The sequence below is a fragment of the Lathamus discolor genome, chromosome 4, assembly GCF_037157495.1.
Source record: "Lathamus discolor isolate bLatDis1 chromosome 4, bLatDis1.hap1, whole genome shotgun sequence".
Lineage (NCBI taxonomy): Eukaryota > Metazoa > Chordata > Aves > Psittaciformes > Psittacidae > Lathamus > Lathamus discolor.
The window spans coordinates 120,351,025-120,373,573 of NC_088887.1; the positions used below are offsets into that span (position 1 = coordinate 120,351,025).

Consider the following 22,549-nt stretch of genomic DNA (forward strand, 5'->3'; position numbering starts at 1 on the left):
GCTGTTGTAGTTGGGCAGTGTGAACACACACTCAGTGCTCAGTAGCCCTGACCATGGCCCTGGTTGTGGCTCTGGGGACCAGGCTGTCTAGCAGTGTCAGCTGGAGATGGCTGTGGTGGAGATGGAGACTGACTGGCTGGAGACTTGTCCACTGGATCACCAGAGTCCCCTGAGCACAGACCACGGTGAGCAGCAGACATGTAACACTTCCCTTCTGAATTTGGATGCCTCTTCTTCTCTCTTTGATCAGGGACGGGGGATATTTGCAAGTGGAAGTCCGTTCTCCAAGGTGACCCTGCCCAATGGACAGACCTTCTTCCCTGGCCAAGGAAACAACGCCTATGTCTTCCCAGGAGTGGCACTGGGAGTCACTGCCTGCGGCATCCGGCACATCTCTGATGAGATCTTCCTCATCACAGCAGAGGTTTCCAACTGGCATTAACTCATGGTTTCTAAGAGATGATAAGAGGCACAGGCACCTCCTTCAGGTGTTCTCAAGAGCCTGGCCTGGGGCAGTGTGTTGGATAGAAGTGGCTCAGCCAAAACCTCACACTTCCATAGCACGTACAGAGGTGCAGGAGCCAAGAGGTTCTCCTCATTCTCCGTAAGTGCTGCCCTAGCAAGCATTTCCACTATCCTGGCCCTGATTTTAGGTCTGATGAAGCTAATACATGTGTATTTTGAGTAGCTCAGCAGTTCCCACACAGAACCAGTCCCATGTCTGCCACTGCTGAGGTTTCACCCTCATATCATGTAAGACTAGTGAATGTGGTATGTGCTTGAGACCATCTCTGTAAGCTGCCTTTCTCTTCTTTGCAGTCTATTGCTGCCCAGGTGACAGAGCAGAATCTTGCAGAAGGAAGACTCTATCCCCCCTTGGACACCATCAGAGAGGTGTCTCTCAAAATCGCTGTGAAAGTGAGTATTTCCACTTTTATATCCAGTTCCCATGGTAGGGAGGGCAGGAATTGCCTTGGCATCATTTTTGCTTTGTGGGGTTTTAGTTCAACTTACTCTACAGCCCAAAGCAATGGAGCTCAGGATCCTTCCAGCCAGAACTGCTGCTTTGATTTCTCCCATCATTAAAGGCCAAATGTGAAAAATGCCTTGTGTCTCTGGGTGCCTCACAGCACACAGGGCTCTGCTTTATTGCTTGGAGACATGGGTGCTCAGCACCACAAAAAAATCAGGTTTAGGGTCAAAGTCAAACATGACTCAAGTTGCCGAAAGACTTTAGGTTCCAAATTGCTCTTTTGGAACCTCTCTTACTGTACCTGATGGGGCCCAAGTACCTCAGTTCTATTCCACACCAGGCTTGTTGTTCTAATTACAGGATTGGTGCCCTGTATACATCAAATGTGTAATTCCCAGTCAGGGAACACCGACTGAGAATCATATTGGCCTGCTGGGAGTTACTGGTGGATGCACAGTGTAGGTGAGGAGCTTAAGGGTGTGAGTGGAGGTGATTAAAGGGCTGCTCTCCTTTAGCTGCCCAGTCCAACCACTTTGCCAGGGCAGGGATGCGCATTTCAATGCAGGCAGCTTTCGTTTCCTCACCCAAAGGATGATGTGGAGCTGACCCAGGGAATTGCACAAAGGAAAAGGCAACAAACAGACACAATTTTGAGGGGCAGAAAGAGGGGAAACACAGGCAGGGCCAAACTGCAGTCAGCTTCCACTCCATAACATGCCAGCACTGTTCTATCAGCTTGGTTTGCTTCTCTCTCTGCAGATTGTGGACTGGGCCTACAAGCATGGTCTTGCTTCTTGGTACCCGGAGCCAGCAGACAAGGAAGCCTTTGTGAAACAGCTGATGTACAGCCCTGAATACGATTCCTTTGTGGGGGATGATTACAGGTGGCCCCCCACAGCCATGCAGACACAAGACATCTAAGCTTTTGTGATAACTCTTCTCTCGTTTTTGCCATCAGTTCTCATGGTTCCTGTCATTGTTGATACAAATGCACCTCCAGGCTTGCAGAATGATAAAAGTAAATGAATCCAATAGGGTTTTTTTACTTGCTGCTGCTTTTTCTCTTTGGGAGCATATCAGTAGGGAATGAACTAGAGTCCAAGTCAGTGGTCCAAGGAGAGAGATGGACCATGGCTGCAGCCCATCGCAGTCAGTCAGCACTGCATATTCCTGCTTGCTTAACATAGTGCCTGGCTCCCAGCTCAGCTGCCTCTGGAGAAGCTGCCTGGGCCAAAGAGTCCAAAGAAGCAAAGAGTCCCATTCCTAGTGAGAGAGCCCATGGGAAGCTCAGAGCCCCGCTACCATGGTGGGGAGCTGTATGCATGATCATCCCTCACACACACAGCCACGCTTCCCCTTTGGCTGTCTGGATGTGATGGGAAGTGTGTGCATTGCCCTGGGAGAGCTGCACACTTGGGCAGTGCTACCCTTTCCTGCTTTGAAAGTCCCCAGTGTCTGGGGATTGATGTGCATGGGCCATGCAGTCTGGTGCTTTCCTGTGCTTCAGGCCCTTGGAAACAAACCCCAAGCCTCCATCCCCATGGGGACAACAGATTCCTTCCCCTCTGCAGTGCAGGCTGCTCTCCGAGGGAACAGGAGCCAAGGGATGTGTTAGAGAAGCCAAGCAGGAGACCAGGGCAACTACAAATCCATCCACAGCTGCCCCACTTCATCACTGCGTCTCCTGCTGGGCACTGCTAAGGATGCACTGCCACCAGCCACAGGGGAGCCTCTCTGTGTCATAGGTTCCCAGGGAGGCCCCCCATAGCCCACCAGATATCACCCCAGTGTGATGATGGTGTTCCTGGCCATAACTGGGAAAGATCAGAGGGGCTTGCAGGCAGCTCTTCCCTTCCTGGTTCACACTGCTCACACACAGCAAGGCCGAGGCTGGGTACCAAAGTCCTCATTGAGCATCTTTAAGTGGGTTTTAACATGAGGAAATGCACCTCATCCCTTTGGGGATGAGCCACAATCTCCCCAGTGTCCATGTACTTGTAATGCGTGTGCTTTGGCTTGCTCCGTAGCTGAAGATGCAGGTGAACATCCTAGAGCTGCTGGAAGACAGTGATTCCTCCCTGCAGCTCATGGAGCTGGGAAGGACGGGGAAGGCTGGAAGGGGAAGGCTGGCGAGAGCAAAGCAAGTTCCCTGTGTGCCTTTTCTGGGAAGGGAAGCTATTGGGAAGGAAAGCTGTACCCACCATGGGAGCTTTGTTGCCAAGGCTGGAGCCTTGTGTTCCCAACGTGTAGGATCCCAAGTGAACCACTTGAGGGCTGCAGAGCACTTCTAGCCGCGGCCTTGCCGAGCTGAGAAGGTCCTGCCAGTCGCACATCGCCGTTTTAACACGGATTTAAGCAGTAGTAATGAGTGCTTTTGCCTTGTCCAGTCTTGCGGGAGGAAAATCTCCTGCAGAGGAAGTCCTTATTGAAACCAGAAACTGCTGTGTGGCTGCTCTACGGGGCACATTAACGAGTGAAAGAGATTCAATCAGTGGAGGAAAACCGCAAGTTAAATACTGGGAGACTTTCAGCTCATGTCTGTGGTTTGTTTTCTAACTCCAAGCAAGGCTAGTTATAGCAGATCAGTTAGGATGCCTTTTTGCCCCCACTTTTTCTCTCAGCAGCACAATTCTTCTATTCCCAAGTTGTTCTTTTTCTCTTCCTTTGGAAAAAAAATAATCAGTTTATTTGAAAATAATGATAAAAATAGCATAAATACAAGAAAAATATATCAGTACATGTAATAATATGGCAGTATTAATAACTGTTTCAAGCCCAGGCAGGATCGCTATGGCACCCTAACATGATGCTAAACCTAGCAGTTGACTGATACCTGAATTACTTCTGCCAAGAAAACTTCTCTTTGCCTACTCACTCATGTATTACTTGACAAAACTGCATCTTATTTATAATCCCAGAGGGTCTGCATTAGGCAGGTGGCATTTGTCTCATAGTAAAACAGCATCCAGGAGCCAGCGTGTGGCTTTGACAGCCAGAGGGTCTCTGAGCAATGCAGTAAAACGAAATGATATTGAAGTCACGGCCGTGCTCCTCATAGAATCACAGAAAGGTTTGGGTTAGAAAGGACCTTAAGATCATCCAGTTCCAACCCCCTGCCATGGGCAGGGACACCTCACACTAAACCATGCCACCCAAGGCTCTGTCCAACCTGGCCTTGAACACCGCCAGGGATGGAGCACTCACAACCTCCCTGGGCAACCCATTCCAGTGCCTCACCACCCTTGTAGTAAAGAACTTCCTCCTTATATCCCATCTAAACTTCCCCTGTTTAAGTTTAAACCCATCACCCCTTGTCCTATCGCTCATGCCTCCCTTCAGCCCTCGTGCCTGGTGTTTCTGTCAGCAGCCTCAAGGGTCCCCTAATCCATAATAATACCAACCACAGATTTCAGGATTAAAACCCACCCTGTCTGCCCATCACGTCTGTGCTCAGCACACCATGCATGTGCTTACAACAGCCACCCTGAATTAAACCTCTACCCTTTAAGTCCTCTTCTGAGGCTTCTTCCTCACAAGCCGTGACTTGATGTGCAAACGGGGACTTGTGTTGCCAGCACCTCGAGGGTTGCTGACCTTTCAGTCCTGAAAGGGGCATCTTGATAAAATCACTAATTAATGACTCAGTTTGACTCATCTGTCCCAGATATGTGGATAAACAAAGCCGCTAAAGGTCTGGCTATTAAACAAGAGAGAAAGGGGTTTCTCTTCACAGAGCAAGCTTGGCTGTTCAAACACCTCCAATGGTGGTAATTGATTTATATTCAATTATTGGAGCGCAGGGAAGCAATTACAGCTGTTCTTTAAAGCCCTGCTCTACTGCCCAGCGTTACTATGCAAAAAATGGTTCTTTATTCATTACCCACTGATGACAAATGGTGATAGAAGGATGGAATTTCCCCTTTAGTTAGAATTCACACCCAGTTTTACCTATCTGACCTTTGCTTTCTCTATAATGAAGACAACAGGGCTGTTTACTCCAGACCTAATGAATCAAGCTGACAAACCACCAACAGGGAGCAGACTGCTGGAACTGGGATGGGATTTGATCACTGGCTGGTATCACTCAAACAAGAGACCGGTCACCCAGCCTGTATTCATATGGTCAGCAGGCAGAACAATGAATGGTATTTTCATCTATAACTCCTGCAGATTGGTTTGGAAAATGGTTGAGATTTCCAGAGGTCTCCCAAATTCACTAGGAACCTCATCTCTAACTGTTGGAAGGAAAGAGCACCTTTGGGTCCTCATCTTCTATATCCAGAGAAGCACTGCAACTAGGTTAGGAGCTCAACTCATCAGACATGGGACAAGAAGAAAGTGTTCTGTATGTCATACTAATAGAGGGTCCAGGATAGCTCTTGAGGCCACCCTGCAGTACTTTTTCAGCCTGAACCCATAGTAGAGACCGAAGTACACTCAGCATAGGCTCAAGCCATGATGTTTGGATGACTGCCTGCAGAAAGGTAAAGGATCATAGAATCCCAGAATGGTTTGGGTTGGAAGGGACCTTAAACCTCATCCAGCTCCAACCCCTGCCATGGGCAGAGGCACCTTCCACTGGAGCAGCTTGCTCCAAGCCCCTGTGTCCAGCCTGGCCTTGAGCACTGCCAGGGATGGGGCAGCCACAGCTTCTCTGGGCACCCTGTGCCAGCGCCTCAGCACCCTCACAGGGAAGAGCTTCTGCCTAAGGGCTCATCTCAATACAACCTCAGTTGCTTTAAACTTGTTCTTTACCTTTACCTAGTGTAGAAGAGCTCGTGTAGCCGTCTGCAATTAAGGAAATGGTAAGAGACCAAATCTGGGCCACTGCCTCTCCTATGCCACCACCCCCTGTCTCAGGCAAGATTCCTTATACCTGAGGGGTGCCTTGGCAACATCCCATTACAAACCTTTCACTGAGCTTTCAGCACTGAGGAGGCATGCACAGGTTTAAGCAGAGGGCCTGAGTGTTTTATAAAGCTGAACACAAGAAACAATCAGTCGCAGTTATGCCCGGCTTCCACTCAAACAGAAAGCAGTCCGTATTCCCCAGATACAGCTACTAAAGTAGCATCCTTTTCTCCCGGTATCTCGGGTTTAATTCACATCAGTCTGCAAGCAGGTTTGCTCAGCTGAGCTATGGCTGAGTGGAACCCCAGCCATTCCTGAGCTAATCAATCAGTATGACTCCAAACCATCCCTGAAGATGGACTTGGGCGCTGATCCCAGCCTGGAGTAACAGCAGCACAGGTAGAGTTCACTTCAGCGCACACAGCTGAGGGATGGCACTTACGGCAGAGGCAGGGTAGCAAATGGGGACGGTCCCCTCCTCGAGTGGCACAGCAGCACCAGCCAGAATTCATTCAGCAAAGCCTGCAGGCTGAATAGCAATTAGCTCTAAGGCTGAGGCAGTCTGAAATGCCACCAGGAGACATCCTAACATAGAACAGGCACTAACGGGAGCACTGGAACCTGTTACTGCAGAGCTCGAATCCTGTCCTTCTCCCATCATTACGGACAGGGCCAACACTGTCAGGGAATACCTGGAAGAAGCACAGGGCAAAGCGGTCAGCTTTCGATGCTTCTGGAAGGGAACCAGAGATCTCCTAAATGAGACACGATTCCCCCATCTCAGAGGAGAGATGAGAAATCATTTGAGAAATGCTGCGTATTCATCCAATCCTACGCCTGCCAATTCAAGCAGTTAAATATTTTCCATAGGCAGCAATGCAGTGATGTTGAGTCTGTGATCCCTGGGCACCTGGTCGATGAGAAAATGAACATGAGCCGGCTTCAGTGTGCGCTCGCAGCCCAGAAAGCCAACCGTATCCTGGGCTGCATCAAAAGGAGCGTGACCAGCAGGGCGAAGGAGGTGATCCTGCCCCTCTGCTCTGCTCTTGTGAGACCTCACCTGGAGCATTGTGTGCAGTTCTGGTGTCCTCAACATAGAAAGGACATGGAACTGCTGGAACAAGTCCAGAGGAGGGCCACGAGGATGGTCAGGGACTGGAGCACCTCCCGTATGAAGACAGGCTGAGGAAGTTGGGGCTGTTCAGCCTGGAGAAGAGAAGGCTGCGTGGGGACCTCATAGCAGCCTTCCAGTGCCTGAAGGGGGCCTATAGGGATGCTGGGGAGGGACTCTTCAGTAGGGACTGTAGTGACAGGACAAGGGGTAACGGGTTCAAACTTAAACAGGGGAAGTTTAGATTGGATCTAAGGAGGAAATTCTTTCCTGTTAGGGTGGTGAGGCACTGGAATCGGTTGCCCAGGGAGGCTGTGAGTGCTCCATCCCTGGCAGTGTTCAAGGCCAGGTTGGATGAAGCCTTGTGTGGGATGGTTTAGTGTGAGGTGTCCCTGCCCATGGCAGGGGGGTTGGAACTGGATGATCTTGAGGTCCTTTCCAACCCTAACTATTCTATGATTCTAACTGTGGGCTTGTGGACTACAACTAAAATAACCTTGCAAAATGATGCTTTGTCAGTATATTTACATTTGATAAGGAGATAAGATACATTTGATAAGGGTCCAGAAAGCACAAAAGGCTGGTCTAGTGATGTAGTTCCCTACCAGTGGGGAAGGGGAGTCACCAGGGATGATCAAGGTTACAGCAAGGTATTGAAAAATGCTATAACACAGAAAACAGAAGCTCTCCTCTCACCTTTCATAGCACCTTGCAGCAATCCTCTGCCAAGCTGTACCCACACAGATGTGGAGAGAGGGGGGAACTGTAATTACAGAATCCCAGATTGGGTTGAGTTGGGTTGGAAGGGGCCTTAAAGCTCATCCAGTTCTAACCTTCCACTGGAGCAGCTTGCTCCAAGCCCCTGTGTCCAACCTGGCCTTGAGCACTGCCAGGGATGGGGCAGCCACAGCTTCTCTGGGCACCCTGTGCCAGCGCCTCAGCACCCTCACAGGGAAGAGCTTCGGCCCAAGAGCTCATCCCAGTCTCCCGCCTGGCAGGTTCAAGCCATTCTCCTTATCCTGTCCTCACTTGACCTTGTAAAAAGTCCATCTCCAGTATTCTTGCAGGCCCCATGTAATGCACTCTATCATTAATATCATTCTCTATTAATTGCACACTCTGTCTTTACTCTTTTATGTAGATGTGCAACAAAACCCATTGGATTTTAAACAAGAGTTTACCGATCTTAAAAAAGATGTGTTCATTGAATAGAAAGCATCTGCAGTCTCTTCTGTTGACATAAAGCTAGCCTAAAACCATTCCCAGCTCTCATTTCATACAGTTAGATTTATGCACTCTCACATTTCCAACTTAACTGCCTGCACATCACTACAGAACTGCCCCACCACCTTCTCCCTCCTGTTGCCAGGAACTGCAGGATGACCTTCAGGTTTTGCACTGGTGCCAGGAGCAGTTTATTCAAAAGGACCAAACAAAAGGAGGTTACAAGAAACTTCTGCGTCTTTTTTACTGACAAGTTTGAACAATTACACAAGCCCATCAAAGATGACCCATCGTCGATGGTCAGGCTGTGTGAGAGCAATCTGAAGCTCAGGTCAGTCATAGAATCATAGAATAGTTAGGGTTGGAAAGGACCTCAAGATCATCCAGTTCCAACCCCCTGCCATGGGCAGGGACACCTCACGCTAAACCATCCCACACAAGGCTTCATCCAACCTGGCCTTGAACACCGCCAGGGATGGAGCACTCACAACCTCCCTGGGCAACCCATTCCAGTGCCTCACCACCCTAACAGGAAAGAATTTCCTCCTTATATCCAACCAAAACTTCCCCTGTTTCAGTTTTAACCCGTTACCCCTTGTCCTGTCACTACAGTCCCTGATGAAGAGTCCCTCCCCAGCATCCCTATAGGCCCCCTTCAGATACTGGAAGGCTGCTATGAGGTCTCCATGCAGCCTTCTCTTCTCCAGGCTGAACAGCCCCAACAGTCAGTAGCTGGTGAGCCCCTCTCAAAAGCCCATCCGTTAAAATGAAGGAATCTCTCTGCTTTTTTGAAGCAGCTTTGGACAAGACCCAGACCATTTAAGTCACAGAATACCGAGACAGGAACAACTGTTCACGGTGAACCCTTTGTTGTTCATCAGTAAATCACCATGGAGGAAAGGTGAGACTCCATCACTTAAAAAGGGAATGAAGGGTTCTTGTCATTCCTCTTTATCACATTTTTATGTGAAAAACTACGAAGATTGTATGCTTTTCCACCAAAATCTGTTAAATCAGACAACATGTGTAAAACCCAACAGCAACAAAGCAGAATTCAGCCTATCTGAGGAAACTCAGTGCATGCTTTGAAAACGAAGTCATTTGATAGCCTGACCTTGATCCAACCAAACAGAACCCATTCCTATTCAAAGGGACACGCTTCTAAGACAGAATAGCTAAAACGGATCAAGCCTTTGTTCCTCGGGACAGAGCCCTTGTAAAAGCACACAGCAGATGAACCAAAATATCTCGATTACAGCAGGTTTTATTCCTACAGATGATGCTCCGCGGTGTTGAGAACAGTTCCCCAAGGGTGCCACTCTCCTGTGACATTTGCAGTGCCTGGGGGAAACAACCACAACAGAACGAGCCCACACATGCACAAAACACACAACAGATGCAGCTGGCTGGATGGCAACCCTGGTCTGGTAGGGATGCCCTGGCCCCCCTGCAGCACAGGCAGCAGCTCCAAGCACTCCCCCGGAGCTCACACAAGTCCTTTGTGTGGGCTGTGTGGTGGGGCAAGCAGCACAGATCAACCCGGGTGGTGGTAGCTCCTTCCCAGCCATATCCAGCATCCCATCGCAGGTGCTCCTCATGTGCATCCTGTGGCACGAACGCAGCCGTACTCCCAGGAACACTGATGCTGGTTTACTTTTCCTTCATTTTCCTCAGTGTAAGCTCCTATAAACTGAAAATCCCCTTTTTAGGAGCTACTGCGGAGCTGAAGCAACATCTGCAGCTGCTGCTCAGCCAACAGAGCAGCTCCTGGAGCCTGCCCCAAGCTTCTTGCAAGCCCAAGGAGAACCCTCCCGACCTGGCAGCATCTGGAGCTGGCTGCCACAGCAGTTCTGCACCAGCCCAGCTCTGCTGATGCCCTCAGAGCTGCTTCTCACACTGGTTTAAGGCAAGGTCTAATCCCAGCAGGGTGATGATGCTCAACTCCTGAGCACCACAGGTAAGGAAGAGCCCAGGTAAGGAAGAGCACCACAGTACAAGGAAGCAGAGCGCCAAATGGGTGAAAACCACCAGCAGGTCAGATTTGTGGCACTTCACAACTACTTGGAATAAAAAAGGTAAGGCCTGTGGGCCAGGAGAGAATCTGTTTTATCTGTTTTATCATAGAATCATAGAATGGTTTGGGTTGGAAGGGACCTTAAAGCTCATCCAGTTCCAACCCCTGCCATGGGCAGTGACACCTTCCACTAGAGCAGGGTGCTCCAAGCCCCTGTGTCCAACCTGGCGTTGAGTATTTCCAGGTATTTTAGACTTTCTTTTGAGCAAGATCCCCCTGTCCCAGCAGGACAGCTGACAGGACAGGCTGGAAGGTCTTCAGGATTAGATCCCTCATTAACTGACGTTGGCATATTGAGCTTGTGAAGGAAATAACTTGCTCAGTGAAACCCTAAGTGAAAGAAGGGTTGATTACATCATTAGTGCAGCATCATCGAGCTGAAGTACTCCAAGCACCCACCAGTGTGTGCTACACATGCACATGCTTGAAGCAGTTCCTTAACTCAAAAGGACCACCTCTGCACATGAAATAACCCCCAGTTTGGTCTTGTCTATTGATTCTCAATGCAGTTACACATGAGTTCTGCTTGGACCCAGCAGAGCACTGCTCATGACTGTGAGCACACGCGCTCTTCATGGGTAGGTTTGCCAACGTGATGGACAACAGGACATTGTCCCAGCACCAAAACCAGCAGCAGGGCAGGATCAACCTCATTTTAGGCTACACTGGCTGGACCTGCCACCCACTGATCCTCACACAGGCTCTCCTGAAGCTTAGAGAAGTGCGGTTCTTTAACAGTGTTAACTGATAGACACTGGGATGCTGCGGACGTTCATCCACACTGGATCCTTCCCAAGCAGCTTGTGGAGACCTTGGGCAGCTTTAGGGGAGGAAAGAAGCAGCAGAAATCGCAGCTCTTGCTGTTTACAAGTGAACTGAAGCCAGTCCCTGATACAAATCATTTCATGGTTTATTGCCAATAACCTCACTTCCCCTCTCCACACACCCCATCATCCTCACCCCGAGTCTCTGAGGGGTTAAATCTGGGTTGATGAGTGAAGAAAACCGTTTTACCGTTCACAACGCGTTTTAAGAGACAGGAGGCACAAGGGTTTGTCACCGCCGGGGGTAAAGCCTCGGCCTGATCCCTGTGTGGATCCCGTTTCAAAAACAAACAATCCATTTGGGACTGGCGGGGAGCCAGGCCGTGGGGTTGCGGCTCAATGGGAAACCTCGAGTATTTTGCCCTGTTTCCATAACTGTAACAGTTTTCATCCCTTGGCTTCGGAGCTGAGCCGCGTTCCTTTCTTTCTACCACGTTCAAGAAAGAGCCGGTACAAACAAGCCCAAGGCACCGCGGATGAACCGCGGCATTCCAAACGATTCAGGGCAGACAAAACCCACCACCCGTCTAAACTCCTGCCAAGAAACCATTACAGAGCCCCTCGAATGCTGCTTGTCAGCGGCAGGAACAACCACAGACCCCGGATCTATTGTGTAGCTTTATTTTTATAGGACCTATCGTAGACTCTTTTACATAACTTAAATGATTATCAAATAATCTCCTGTACACGGTGAGACCGAGCCGCGGCGCCTTCCGAGCTCTGACACATTCCTGGAAGGAATCCAGTGGTCTGTAGGAATCACATCCCCGCAGCACGGTGCAGTTCTGTCCCCAACGTACACCATCGCTTCAGCATCGCTGTCAGTGGCTGTCTGCAAGATCCTGCAAGACACTGTCCGACCTCAGGACTCTTTCAGTTTTGGTAGCAGCATTGCCTCACTGGAACATCTCTTTTCCTCGCCCTTCGTGTCCTCCACCCGCACTGGTGAGCCTGGGAAAAACGCTAAAGGCACCGCAAGAGGTGGCCGAGTTGGGAGACGGGAATCACGGACAAGAGGTCACCGCTTGCCCCCGTCGCAACGCCGCAAACACCGAGCCGCGTCTGCCTGCAGCCGGACAAACCCCGACGCCGATGGAAGGCGCTCAGCGGCCGCTGTGAAAGGAACCCATCATCTCGCTTTCATTCGCAGCGGCCCTAAGCCGCAGGGGGAGGCGGCTCGCAGCATGCAGCCTGCGGGAGCCGCGGAGCCGGCTCGGGACCCGCGTCCCCCCCGTCCCCCATCGCGGCCCTACAGCCCGGGGAAGGCGGCGCGGTGGAAGCCGGCGCTGTACTCGTAGGGCACCTGCGGCGGCAGCGGGCACTCGGGGAAGAAGGAAGCGAACCCCGCCGGAAGGTGCCCGCCGGGCTCCTCGCTGCCGCCGCCGCCGGGGGCCGGTTCCCCGCCGCCGGGGTACAGCGGGCGCAGCGCTTCGGACGGCGCCTTCTTGCCGGGGCTGCACGGCCCGGTTGGGCTCCAGGGCTCGGGGTAGAGCAGCCCGCCCAGCAGCGGGTGATGGGCGCTGGGCAGCGGCAGCGCCGCGTCGTAGAGGCCGTGCTCCAGGCCCAGCTCGGCGGGCAGGCGGGCGGGGAAGGCGTCCTGCGGGGCGGCGTGCTCGGGCAGCAGCGCGCTGTACTCGGGGCCGAGCAGCTCCAAGAACTCAGCCGCATCCCCGCCGCCCTTCTCCGGCTCCTTAGCGCCCGGCACTGGCCCGCGGGCGGCGGCGGGCAGCGCCGGCTCCGTGAAGAAGGACGGGGGCAGGTTGCGGTCCCGCAGCGGCACCTTCCGCGGGCCGCCGCCCGCAGCCCCGCCGCCCGCAGCCCCGCCGCCGCCGCCCGCCGCCTCCCCGCCGCCCGCCGGCCCGGGGCCGTGCTGCAGCGACCCGAAGAGCGCGGCCAGGCTCTTGCTCTGGAGGCTGCTGGCTCCCTGCGAGCCCTCCCGGCGCGGCGGGGGCTTAGCGGGGCATGAAGCGGGCGGGGAGGAAGCGGAGGGCGCCGGAGGAGCGGGGGGCGGCGGCGGGGCGGCGGCGATGATGCCGGTGCAGCGCTTGATCTGCTTCTGCAGGTACTTGCGGTGGTTCACCTTCCGCTTGGACTTCACCGGCTTGTCCAGCGCCAGCTTGATGTTGCTGGAGGCAGAGTCGATGAAGCTCAGCAGGTCCCTGGTGGCTTCTTTAAAGTCCCCGGCGGCGTCGCCGCCGCCCTCGTAGCCCTTCTCCAGGTCGGCATAGCCCAGCAGGCCGCCGGCGGCGGGGAAGCAGAAGGAGAGGAGGTGATGGGGGCTGAGCAGCGCGGCGGGCACGGCCATGGCCGGGGCGCCGGCGCCCCGAGCTCCGCTGCGCTGCGCCGGGCGGGCGGCGGCGGCGGGGAAAAGGCGGCGGAGGAGGAGCGCTCGGAGCGGGGCCGGGCACGGCCCTCCCCGCCTCCCCCCCCCCCCCCCCCCCGGCGGCGCAGGGGACGGGCCCGCACCGCTGCGCACAGCCCCCGGCCGGGGCGGCGGAGGGGAGGGGGGAGCAGAGCACCCGGGATGGGTACAGAGCCCATGGGGTGGGGACGGAGCCCCCGGGACGGGTACGTGCATCCCTCTGGGACAGGTACAGAGCCCCCGGGACGGGTACATACATCCCTTTGGGACAGGTACAGACACCCCAGGACAGGTACAGAGCCCTCGGGATGGGTATGTGCATCCCTCTGGGACAGGTACAGAGCCCCTGGGACGGGTACAGAGCCCCCGGGGCGGGTATGTGCATCCCTCTGGGACAGGTACAGACACCCCAGGACAGGTACAGAGCCTCCGGGACAGGTACACACACACCCCTGTGACAGGTATATACACCCCTTGGGACAGATACACACACACCAGGACAGGCAAACACACCCTGGGACGCATACACACACACCCTGTACACAGGCACCCCCAATCAGCCGTATGAAGCCACCCTGGACCAGACCCCAGCACACCCCCATCACCATCGTGCACCCATCCCAGCCCTGTCCCTGCTGCTGGCACTAAATGTGTTCTTCTGCCTCAGGCCGGGGGGCTGGATCCCCTGCACTGCTCTAGGCGCATGGGCAGGGGCATGGAGAGGTGCTTGTTCCGGCACCCCTCAGGATGCACAGGCCTACATTAGTTTGCAGTGGTTGGCTGGGAAAAGCCCAAGCTCGGTGCTATGCCCATTACCCATTGTTGTGTGGCCCTGGGCAGGCCAAGCCCTGAGAAAATCCAGTGCTGTGATCCCCGAGTTACTGGGTTCCATTCCGTTAAAACTGGAGAGTTTTACTTGCGTGGGTTCAGTGAAGCAGTGATATAAACCTTCCATATGGAAGGCAGAAAAATTAGTGGCTACTGCAAGTACCAATAACAGCTCCTGAAGGGACCGATCTGTCTTTTCTGGGGGAAAAGGGTATTTGGTTTGATTTGCCTTTAGAAAACTCTCACATTGATGCAGCACAACCTCGACCCTTTGAGCTCCGGTTCATTTTCAGTTATTTCAGTGATGGTTTTAAGCTGAAAGAGGGGAGATTTAGATGAGACATTAGTGAGAAGCTCTTCCTTGTGAGGGTGCTGAGGCCCTGGCACAGGGTGCCCAGAGAAGCTGTGGCTGCCCCATCCCTGGCAGTGTTCAAGGCCAGGCTGGACACAGGGGCTTGGAGCAATCTGCTCTAGTGGAAGGAGTCCCTGCCTGTGGCAGGGGGTTGGAACTGGATGAGCTTTGAGGTCCCTTCCAAGCCAAACCAGTCTGTGATGATTCTATGATTTGATATGTCCAGGCATCAATACAGATGCGTATCTGATTTTGACTGAAGTCAAGAGAGTTTTCTTGGTCTGCACTGATTCATTAGAAATGCAGCAGGTTTGTGTTAGCAGGAAAAATCAGAAAGCAAATCTCTGCAGAAGAAAAGGAAACAGGCTCCTAAGGCTGTGTTTGATGGTAAAATGGAAAGATCCGCCAAACCCACGTCACTGTGGTTTCAAACATTCGTTGAATGCAAAGCAAGTGTTGCAAAGAGGAGGGAAGAGGAAGCATGTGTTCCATGGGGTGAAAAACACACCGGCTTCAATCCTCTACAAAACAAAATGCTGGTTTTCTTGGTCCCTCACTTGCATCTGGGCAGGTCGCAGCAGGGCCCCGGCGCAGGCAGAGCCTCACGGTCCCAGCACAGCCCTGGCTCTGGTACCGGCACATCTGGGCTGGGTCTCATGCAAAACCTGCTCAGCTGGAGCCTCGCAGAATCTCTTACCTGAGGAGATGCTCGGAGTGCAACTGTGTCGTTGAAACAGAAACCCTGGTAGACCGAGGGCTATGGGAAGTCCAGACACCTCTCCATGAAAGCATGAGTGGAAGTGGATCTGCACTAACTAGCTAGAGTGTAAGTCTTGGAATCATAGAATGCCAGGTTGGAAGGGACTCCAAGGATCATCTGTTTCAACCTTGCTTGGCAAAGCATGACCCAGACTGGATGTCCCAGCACCCTGTCCAGCTGAGCCTTAAAAGTGCCCCTCAGTGGAGAATCCCTGGGCGGTTATTCCAATGGCTGGTTGTTCTCCTTGGGAAACATTTTCCTCTTGTGTCCTGCTGGAATCTCCCCAGGAGTCCCCACCATCCCTCATCTCTTCCATGTGACTCCTTGCAAAAAGGGGGTCTCCATCTTCTCTGCAGCCACCCTTTGACTACTGGAACATGGGGATAAGGTCTCCCCTGAGCCTTCTTTTCTCCAGGCTGAACAGGCCCAGCTCCCTCAGCCTTTCCTCATGCACTGCCCAGTCCCTGGATCATCTCTGTGGCCCTTCTCTGGACCCTTCCAGCCCATTGACGTCTGTTTTTGTATAACAGGTACCAAAACTCAACACAGTTTTCCAGGTGTGGCCTGACGAGCACTGAGCAGAGTGGGGCAGTGACACCCTCACCTGTGCTGATGATGCCCTTGTTGATGTTCCCCAGCATCCTGTCGGCTTTCTTTGCTGCAGCACCACACTGTTCGCTCCTATTGAGCTTAGGTCCATCAGGATCCCCAGGTCCCTTTCCCCAGAGCTGCTCCCCAGCCCGTGCTGCAGGCTTGGATCAACTGACACAGATCAGCTACCCAAGCTTTTACCCTCAGGTCCTGTCGTGCCCCATCAAGCTCTGCAGCCTGCTCCAAGCCTGCTCACTGATGGGGAAACATAAAGAACAACATATACATCCCCAAGTGCTCCACTGCGTGGTTTTGCATCCACTTTGAGGCCACTTTAAACTGCACATGGGTCTAGAAAATGGGGATCACTGAGTGTGCAGCCAGTTTGGGACCATTTCTTAACATGAAATAACTCTAATACAGCAACTAAGTTGTCCTGACGTTGGTATCTGCCGCAATGGTACAGCAGCAATATTTCATAGCCAGTCTAAAGGGGGGGTGCGAGTCTGGGTGGTGTTATACATAGAGTGGCTAAATATCCGGTGGCTTAGAGAAATCAAAAGCTGAAAGCCCCTGGCTTCTCTGCTGAATTCATTCAATTAAAGAGCTTTGAGAGCTCAGCTACGCTTTAGTGAGAGACTTTATTGCCTCCTAAAACTTGCAGAGTATTAAAACAATTGCCGGGCATGCAGAGGGGAGTTTGCATTCAGCCGGGCTCAGCAGCCACATTTACATATTCTCCACCAGATCTGGAGGTGCAGAAAGCCTTCATAATTGCATTAAACGTGCCTATTCTCCGTGTGCTCTCAAGCAGAGCTGATTACCCCGAGTTGGGCGATGCCCAGAGGGAAATTTGCTAAGCCACATGATGTCAACAACTTGCAAAGACGCTTCATTTTTTTCCAAGGAAATAGCGGTTTGGTGATCCCTGCAAAACTTCTCTTTCCCAGAGGATGGATGAGCCACATCTTCTCCCTGGGCTCTTTCAGGATGAAGATGCTCCGGATGCACAGGGTGCCTCTCGCACCCATCAATGACCCTCCTCAGCTCGCTCATAAGGTCTATTGTCCAGTAAGTGATGGGATTAGACCCACAGAACAACCCCAACGCAGGCAGATGTTTGGGACAGATGTCCTGGTCCCTCCACTCTCCCCCCATCAGAACAAGGGGAGTGAAGTGGCTGCGGAAGTGCTTTCCCCATCCCAGCCCTCCACCCTGCAGGACCATGTTCAGTGCTCACTAAGGGGATCCAGGGCTGTTTTCTTGCCCACTTTGGTGTAGGAAATTCACCTGATTTTGTTTGGTTTCTTGCTCACTATCGGCAGCATCTCAACCAGCTCCAGGGATTAAACCAGGGCTTCCCAGGACGATGCCCTTGGCACCAAGCTCGGTGTCTTTAGAGGGAGCACTGTGAATCAAAGGGAGCAGGGACACACCGTGCTCACTGGTGCTTCGCACAGGACACAAACTGAGCTCGCAGCCGCACGATCAAGCCCTTCACAAGTGGAACAATTTGTTATCCCTACAGACCGAGCGGGCCAGAAAGCAGAGAGCAGATTATGCAAACAAGAGAGCCTTGCGTGGCTTTAGGACCGCGTTATGGTGCCAGCAATTTTGTGCGGCTGCTCCTCACTGGAGCCGGTTGCAGAAGGGGAATCTGCCCTCCTGATTCTTGCCAAGCCTCCCATCTTAGTGTCCAACACTGGGGTAAACCCTCTGCAACGCAGGGACAGGATCCCACTAGGATCCTGAAGGAAACATCTTGTGCTGTGCCTCCTCACTAAAAGAGGGCAGATTCAGGCTGATATAAGGAAGAGCTCTTCCCTGTGAGGGTGCTGAGGCGCTGGCACAGGGTGCCCAGAGAAGCTGTGGCTGCCCCATCCCTGGCAGTGCTCAAGGCCACATTGGACACAGGGGCTTGGAGCGTCCTGCTCTAGTGGAAGGTGTCCCTATTTATCGCAAGGGATCTGGATTAGATGAGCTTTGAAGGTCCCTTCCAACCCAAAGCACTCCATGGGTCTATGATCACTGGCAAGCCCAGCGCTGAGCCCAGCCCTCACAATCCCAACACCCGTTTTCCTTCCACCACAGCATCGGGAGGGTGGAAAATCTCTACCACAGGGACAGAAAGACCTTTCCTTCCCCTGCCCTGCTCTATGGCCCATATGGTTATGGAGCGATGGGAAAATCTGGCTGCCCAAACAGGTGTCACTGCTCGCATCCTACAGACTCATTTCCTGATCGCGTCTTAATCGGCAAGTCGGTTGTGCGAGTTGATTTCTTGCACATTCTTATATCAGTGGGAATTTCTGCCCTTCCCTGACAAGTATTATAGGCAGCCTTTGACATACAGCCCTACAGGACCTAAATAGGCTGCTATTCTTTCCCTACGCTGAAAGGGAGCTTTGTGCCAGGGATTCATTAAACTGCACTGCACAGCCCTTCATAAATGGGCTCAATAATGAACAGTCGATTTAACTGGAAAAGCTGCTGGAGCTGTTAAATTAAAGGGAAATAAAGTGCACTTCAGGCTCAGTCTGCCAGAAGAAAATGTTGACCTAAAAGGAAAAAATCTTCGTTTTACTCAATCTCTTGCAAACAGGCTAAAATCTTGAGGAAGTTTGGACTCGCAACAGTGGGAGAAATCTTAAAGCACACTGCTTTGCTTCCCCACTAATAAAGAAAGAGCATCTGACAAGGAACTAGTCAATGAAATCAGGAGGGATGAAAGGCGTATTCTGCTTAAGCCAAATTTAAGCCACTTAACCTAAATTTAGTATATGTGTGTAGATGCAAGATTGTGTGGCTTGTGTAGCTTCAGTCCTCGCCTGCCTTAAATCACTGTAGACCCCTTCAAATGATGCACGTTCATAGAATCTATGATTCTATGATCATAGAATAGTTAGGGTTGGAACGGACCTCAAGATCATCCAGTTCCAACCCCCTGCCATGGGCAGGGACACCTCACACTAAACCATCCCACACAAGGCTTCATCCAACCTGGCCTTGAACACCACCAGGGATGGAGCACTCACAACCTCCCTGGGCAACCGATTCCAGTGTCTCATCACCCTAGCAGGAAAGAATTTCCTCCTTATATCCAATCTAAACTTCCCCTGTTTAAGTTTGAACCCGTTACCCCTTGTCCTGTCACTACAGTCCCTGACGAAGAGTCCCTCCCCAGCATCACTATAGGCCCTGGCTTCTTAGGGATGCTATTTGGTGGAAACTATTGGCAAACACAGGACAGCATCCTTGGGATCCTATTTCCTCTTGCAGCTTCTGGAAGCTGTTGTCTGTTTCCCTTTCAGTCTCAGCGTGTGTTTCACGTTCGGGGATGCATTCCTTCCATAAGGAAGGGCACAGCAGGTTTTGGTTGTTCTGCTGGCAGTGGTGAGTGGATGATGTGCATTTTCAAGCAGAGTCACATTGGAAAGAGCGGCACAAGGATAAAGCACAAAGCTGTGTTGTCTGGATCATCGCTCCATTGGGAAACCCTGCAAAGGCTCTCCTGGTCCTTTCCCAGGCTGGGCTGAGCTCTGAGATGCCACTGGAGTTTTCTGGGTTTCAGCTTAGTATCACTGAGCTAAACACAAGCGTCTGAGGGGCACTTTAAACGTTTAACCTGAGGTTTTTCTGTATGCTTATTTTAAACAAGCAAGGAAAAACACCACGTAGGGTTTCGAATTGGAAAAGAAACAGTGTGTCACTTTAAGCTTTTGTGCAATCACTTTCCTGTATCCAAAATGAGTTCTGAAATTCATCAGGGAGAGATTTATTCCCCATTTGCCAGCATTTTCTGTCATCTTGGGCATTTACGTGGCCCAGTCCTTCAGCATCCTGCTCAGGTATCGTGTTGCTCATAAGGCAATGGTTGCTTCACCTATGCAAGGAAATCAGGACTCAAGTGGCACATGGACCACACATGGAGGGGGGAATATATTGAGGCATCTGGACAAATAAGAAAGTCCTCAGCTGAGCCTGCTCCACTTCTGGTTTAGATGAGTGGAATTCCTTATTTCGGTGAGGTTACTCCAGTGTCAACCAGGTTGCTGAGCAGTGAATCAGCTCTTCCATCTCATTCTCCTTCCTCTGAACAGTCATAAAGACCATCCCACATCTGTGGGATGCACTTTAGGTAGGATATATTGTGAAGGAAATCTGTCTGTGGGCAGCCAGACTGGAAGCCTAAGGACAACAAGATCAGCAGCATGCAATGGGGAAGGCACCATGTCCAGATCTAATTCCAGCCAGACTGGAAGCCTAAGGACAACAAGATCAGCAGCATGCAATGGGGAAGAGACCATGTCCAGATCTAACTCCTGAGGCAGCTCACCTGAAAACGAACCTCAGCACCACCTTAAAGAACTTTGTGTTGCTTTCTCTGTTGCAGATTGTAGCTGGTTTTCATTATAGAAGCTTCCTAGTTGGAGAAACACCATCTCCTTCATACTATTGTGGCCTGTGTGCAGATCTCCTATGACGGAAGCAGGGTTTCCGCTCTTCACTGAAGCTGCCTTCAGTGGGCTGAGTTATCATCCTATGGAAACACGGAGCATTCAGGAGGAGTGTTGGCTGTATTTTTGCCCAGGGGGGTTGTGGAGTCTCCTACACTGGAGATATTCAAGGCCCGCCTGGACAAGTTCCTGTGTGATGTACTGTAGGTTACCCTGCTCTTGCAGGGGGGTTGGACTAGATGATCTTTTGAGGTCCCTTCCAACCCTTGGGATTCTGTGATTCTGTGATTCTTCAGGAAAGAGTTTTGGGGGTTAAAATTGCAATTTAACTTCTTTAAGTCCTGCTCATAGTCCAGCACTTGGCTACTGGTGGAAATAGGCATTGAGGAAACATTTACAAACACTTGAGGGGGCCAAGAAAGGAAATCACTTTCCATATCATTCAGAAATATTCCTTCATATTACAGCTTTTCCTCCATCCTTGTGTGTTCCTTGGCATTTGCAGGGTTTTATCTTCGCTCTGAGACACTCCTGCAGGTAAATGCAGAAGGTTTTGAGGTCAAACTCGTTCCTTTATTTTCACTACTCATGCAGGGCGCTGCTTGGAAGAGCTTTGCTGGATGAAAACAGAGTGTGAAATGCAAACAAATAGCAACTAATGCCTTGTTTGCTGCTCACCCATCTCTGTTTGCTCGGCAAGAAGCAGTTTATTTGATCTCATGGCTCCTGACCCAGAGTTGCTGCATGGCTTTGAGAGGACAGGAGCTCCTCAGACCCTACTGATCAGGCATTGAGCTCCAGCCATGCACCATCCACAACACAGGGGGGATCAAAGAGGGCTGGGTGCTCTTTGGTGTGTGGTCACGCACAGCTTGGCACCAGTGTTACAAGGAAGCCTTCTCACTCATTATTTATGCTTTGACGAAAGGAGCTGGTCCAGCTCCCAGCAAAGTTCCCATTTCCACTGACTTTCACCCAGGGATGAATAACCCCAGTTAATGGACCTGATTTTCAGGATTGCTGAGCATCAGGGACTCCCATGGCTCGGGGGAGTCAGTCCTTGTCTCTTTGTCCTCCATTTAGGAATAGCCAGTTCTCTGAGCCAGGAAACCCCATGCCAAGATCTTCATATGACATGTGGCATCCTAACTCCATGTAGCTATGAGCTCTGCTCATCCTTCCAGCTCTCCCACGGTGTGGGCTCAGTCCTCTTTCCCACTCCAGGTAGCTCTTCAGTGATGCTTCCACCATAGAATCATAGAATCACAGAATGGTTTGGGTTGGAAAGGACCTCAAGATCATCCAGTTCCAACCCCCCTGCCATGGGCAGGGACACCTCACACTAGACCATGTTACCCAAGGCTCTGTCCAGCCTGGCCTTGAACACCGCCAGGGATGGAGCATTCACCACTTCTCTGGGCAACCCATTCCAGTGCCTCAGCACCCTCACAGTAAAGAACTTCCTCCTTATATCTAACCTGAACTTCCCCTGTTCCTCTCTGACTTGGGGGTGACTTCAGGTGCCTGTGACCACGGCAATGCTATCATCACTCTTATTCCTTTACATCACAAAATCCAAGACTGGTTTGCTTTGGAAGAGACTTAAAGCTCATCCAGTTCCAGCCCCCTGCCACGGGCACGGACACCTTCCACTAGAGCAGGTTGCTCCAAGCCCCATCCAACCTGTCCTTGAGCACTGCCAGGGATGGGGCAGTTGCAGCTCAGCTGATGGATCCGTGACGTGATGAGACAATGGCCTCTGCCTATGGAAGCATCATTTCATCTGTGTCCATGCCAGGGAGACAACCACAGCTGAGGCACTGAAATGGTGGGAGCTGTGTGAGCCCATGGCAGACAACATCAGAGCCCAATCCTTGCAGCCATTTATCTAAAGGAGATGATTTTTCTGGTGTGTTACAGTTGTCAGGAAATAGTTGCAGCACGGGGTCATCTTTTGATGTTGCTCAGCACCGAGTCGCAGTGTTGATATGGTTAAACTCTCTTTCTTTAGAAGAATTTATTTTTCCATGAAAAAGGACAATTGTGGAACTTTAAATTGCTTTATTTTTAATTAAAAATGTCATCAAAACATTGACCAGGTTTGCCTATTGGATATTGACCTTTAGGAAGGTTCAAGCAGTT

At 51.7% G+C, this 22,549-nt stretch overlaps 2 protein-coding genes across 4 annotated transcripts in view; one reads left to right on the forward strand and one right to left on the reverse strand.

Annotated features, from left to right (window-relative positions):
• The window catches only part of ME3 (malic enzyme 3), a 114,971-nt gene extending 112,953 nt beyond the window's left edge, over positions 1–2,018 (forward strand). For all 3 annotated transcript variants that reach the window (XM_065678800.1, XM_065678801.1, XM_065678802.1), the window contains 3 exons: positions 251–424; positions 820–918; positions 1,733–2,018. In XM_065678800.1, the coding sequence (XP_065534872.1) occupies positions 251–424; positions 820–918; positions 1,733–1,894 (435 nt within the window). In that variant the 3' untranslated portion in view covers positions 1,895–2,018. The remainder of the gene's footprint in view (positions 1–250; positions 425–819; positions 919–1,732) is intronic.
• Positions 2,019–11,662: 9,644 nt separating this feature from the next.
• Positions 11,663–13,406, reverse strand: FAM181B (family with sequence similarity 181 member B). The gene has a single exon (XM_065675886.1). It carries the CDS (start codon positions 13,360–13,362, stop codon positions 12,307–12,309), a length of 1,056 nt encoding a protein of 351 aa, XP_065531958.1. The 5' UTR covers positions 13,363–13,406; the 3' UTR covers positions 11,663–12,306.
• Between the last annotated feature and the right edge of the window lie 9,143 nt (positions 13,407–22,549).

Coding starts and splice junctions, on each gene's coding strand:
- FAM181B (XM_065675886.1), bottom strand. CDS start 13,362: ATGGCCGTGCCCGCCGCGCTGCTCAGCCCCCATCACCTCCTCTCCTTC.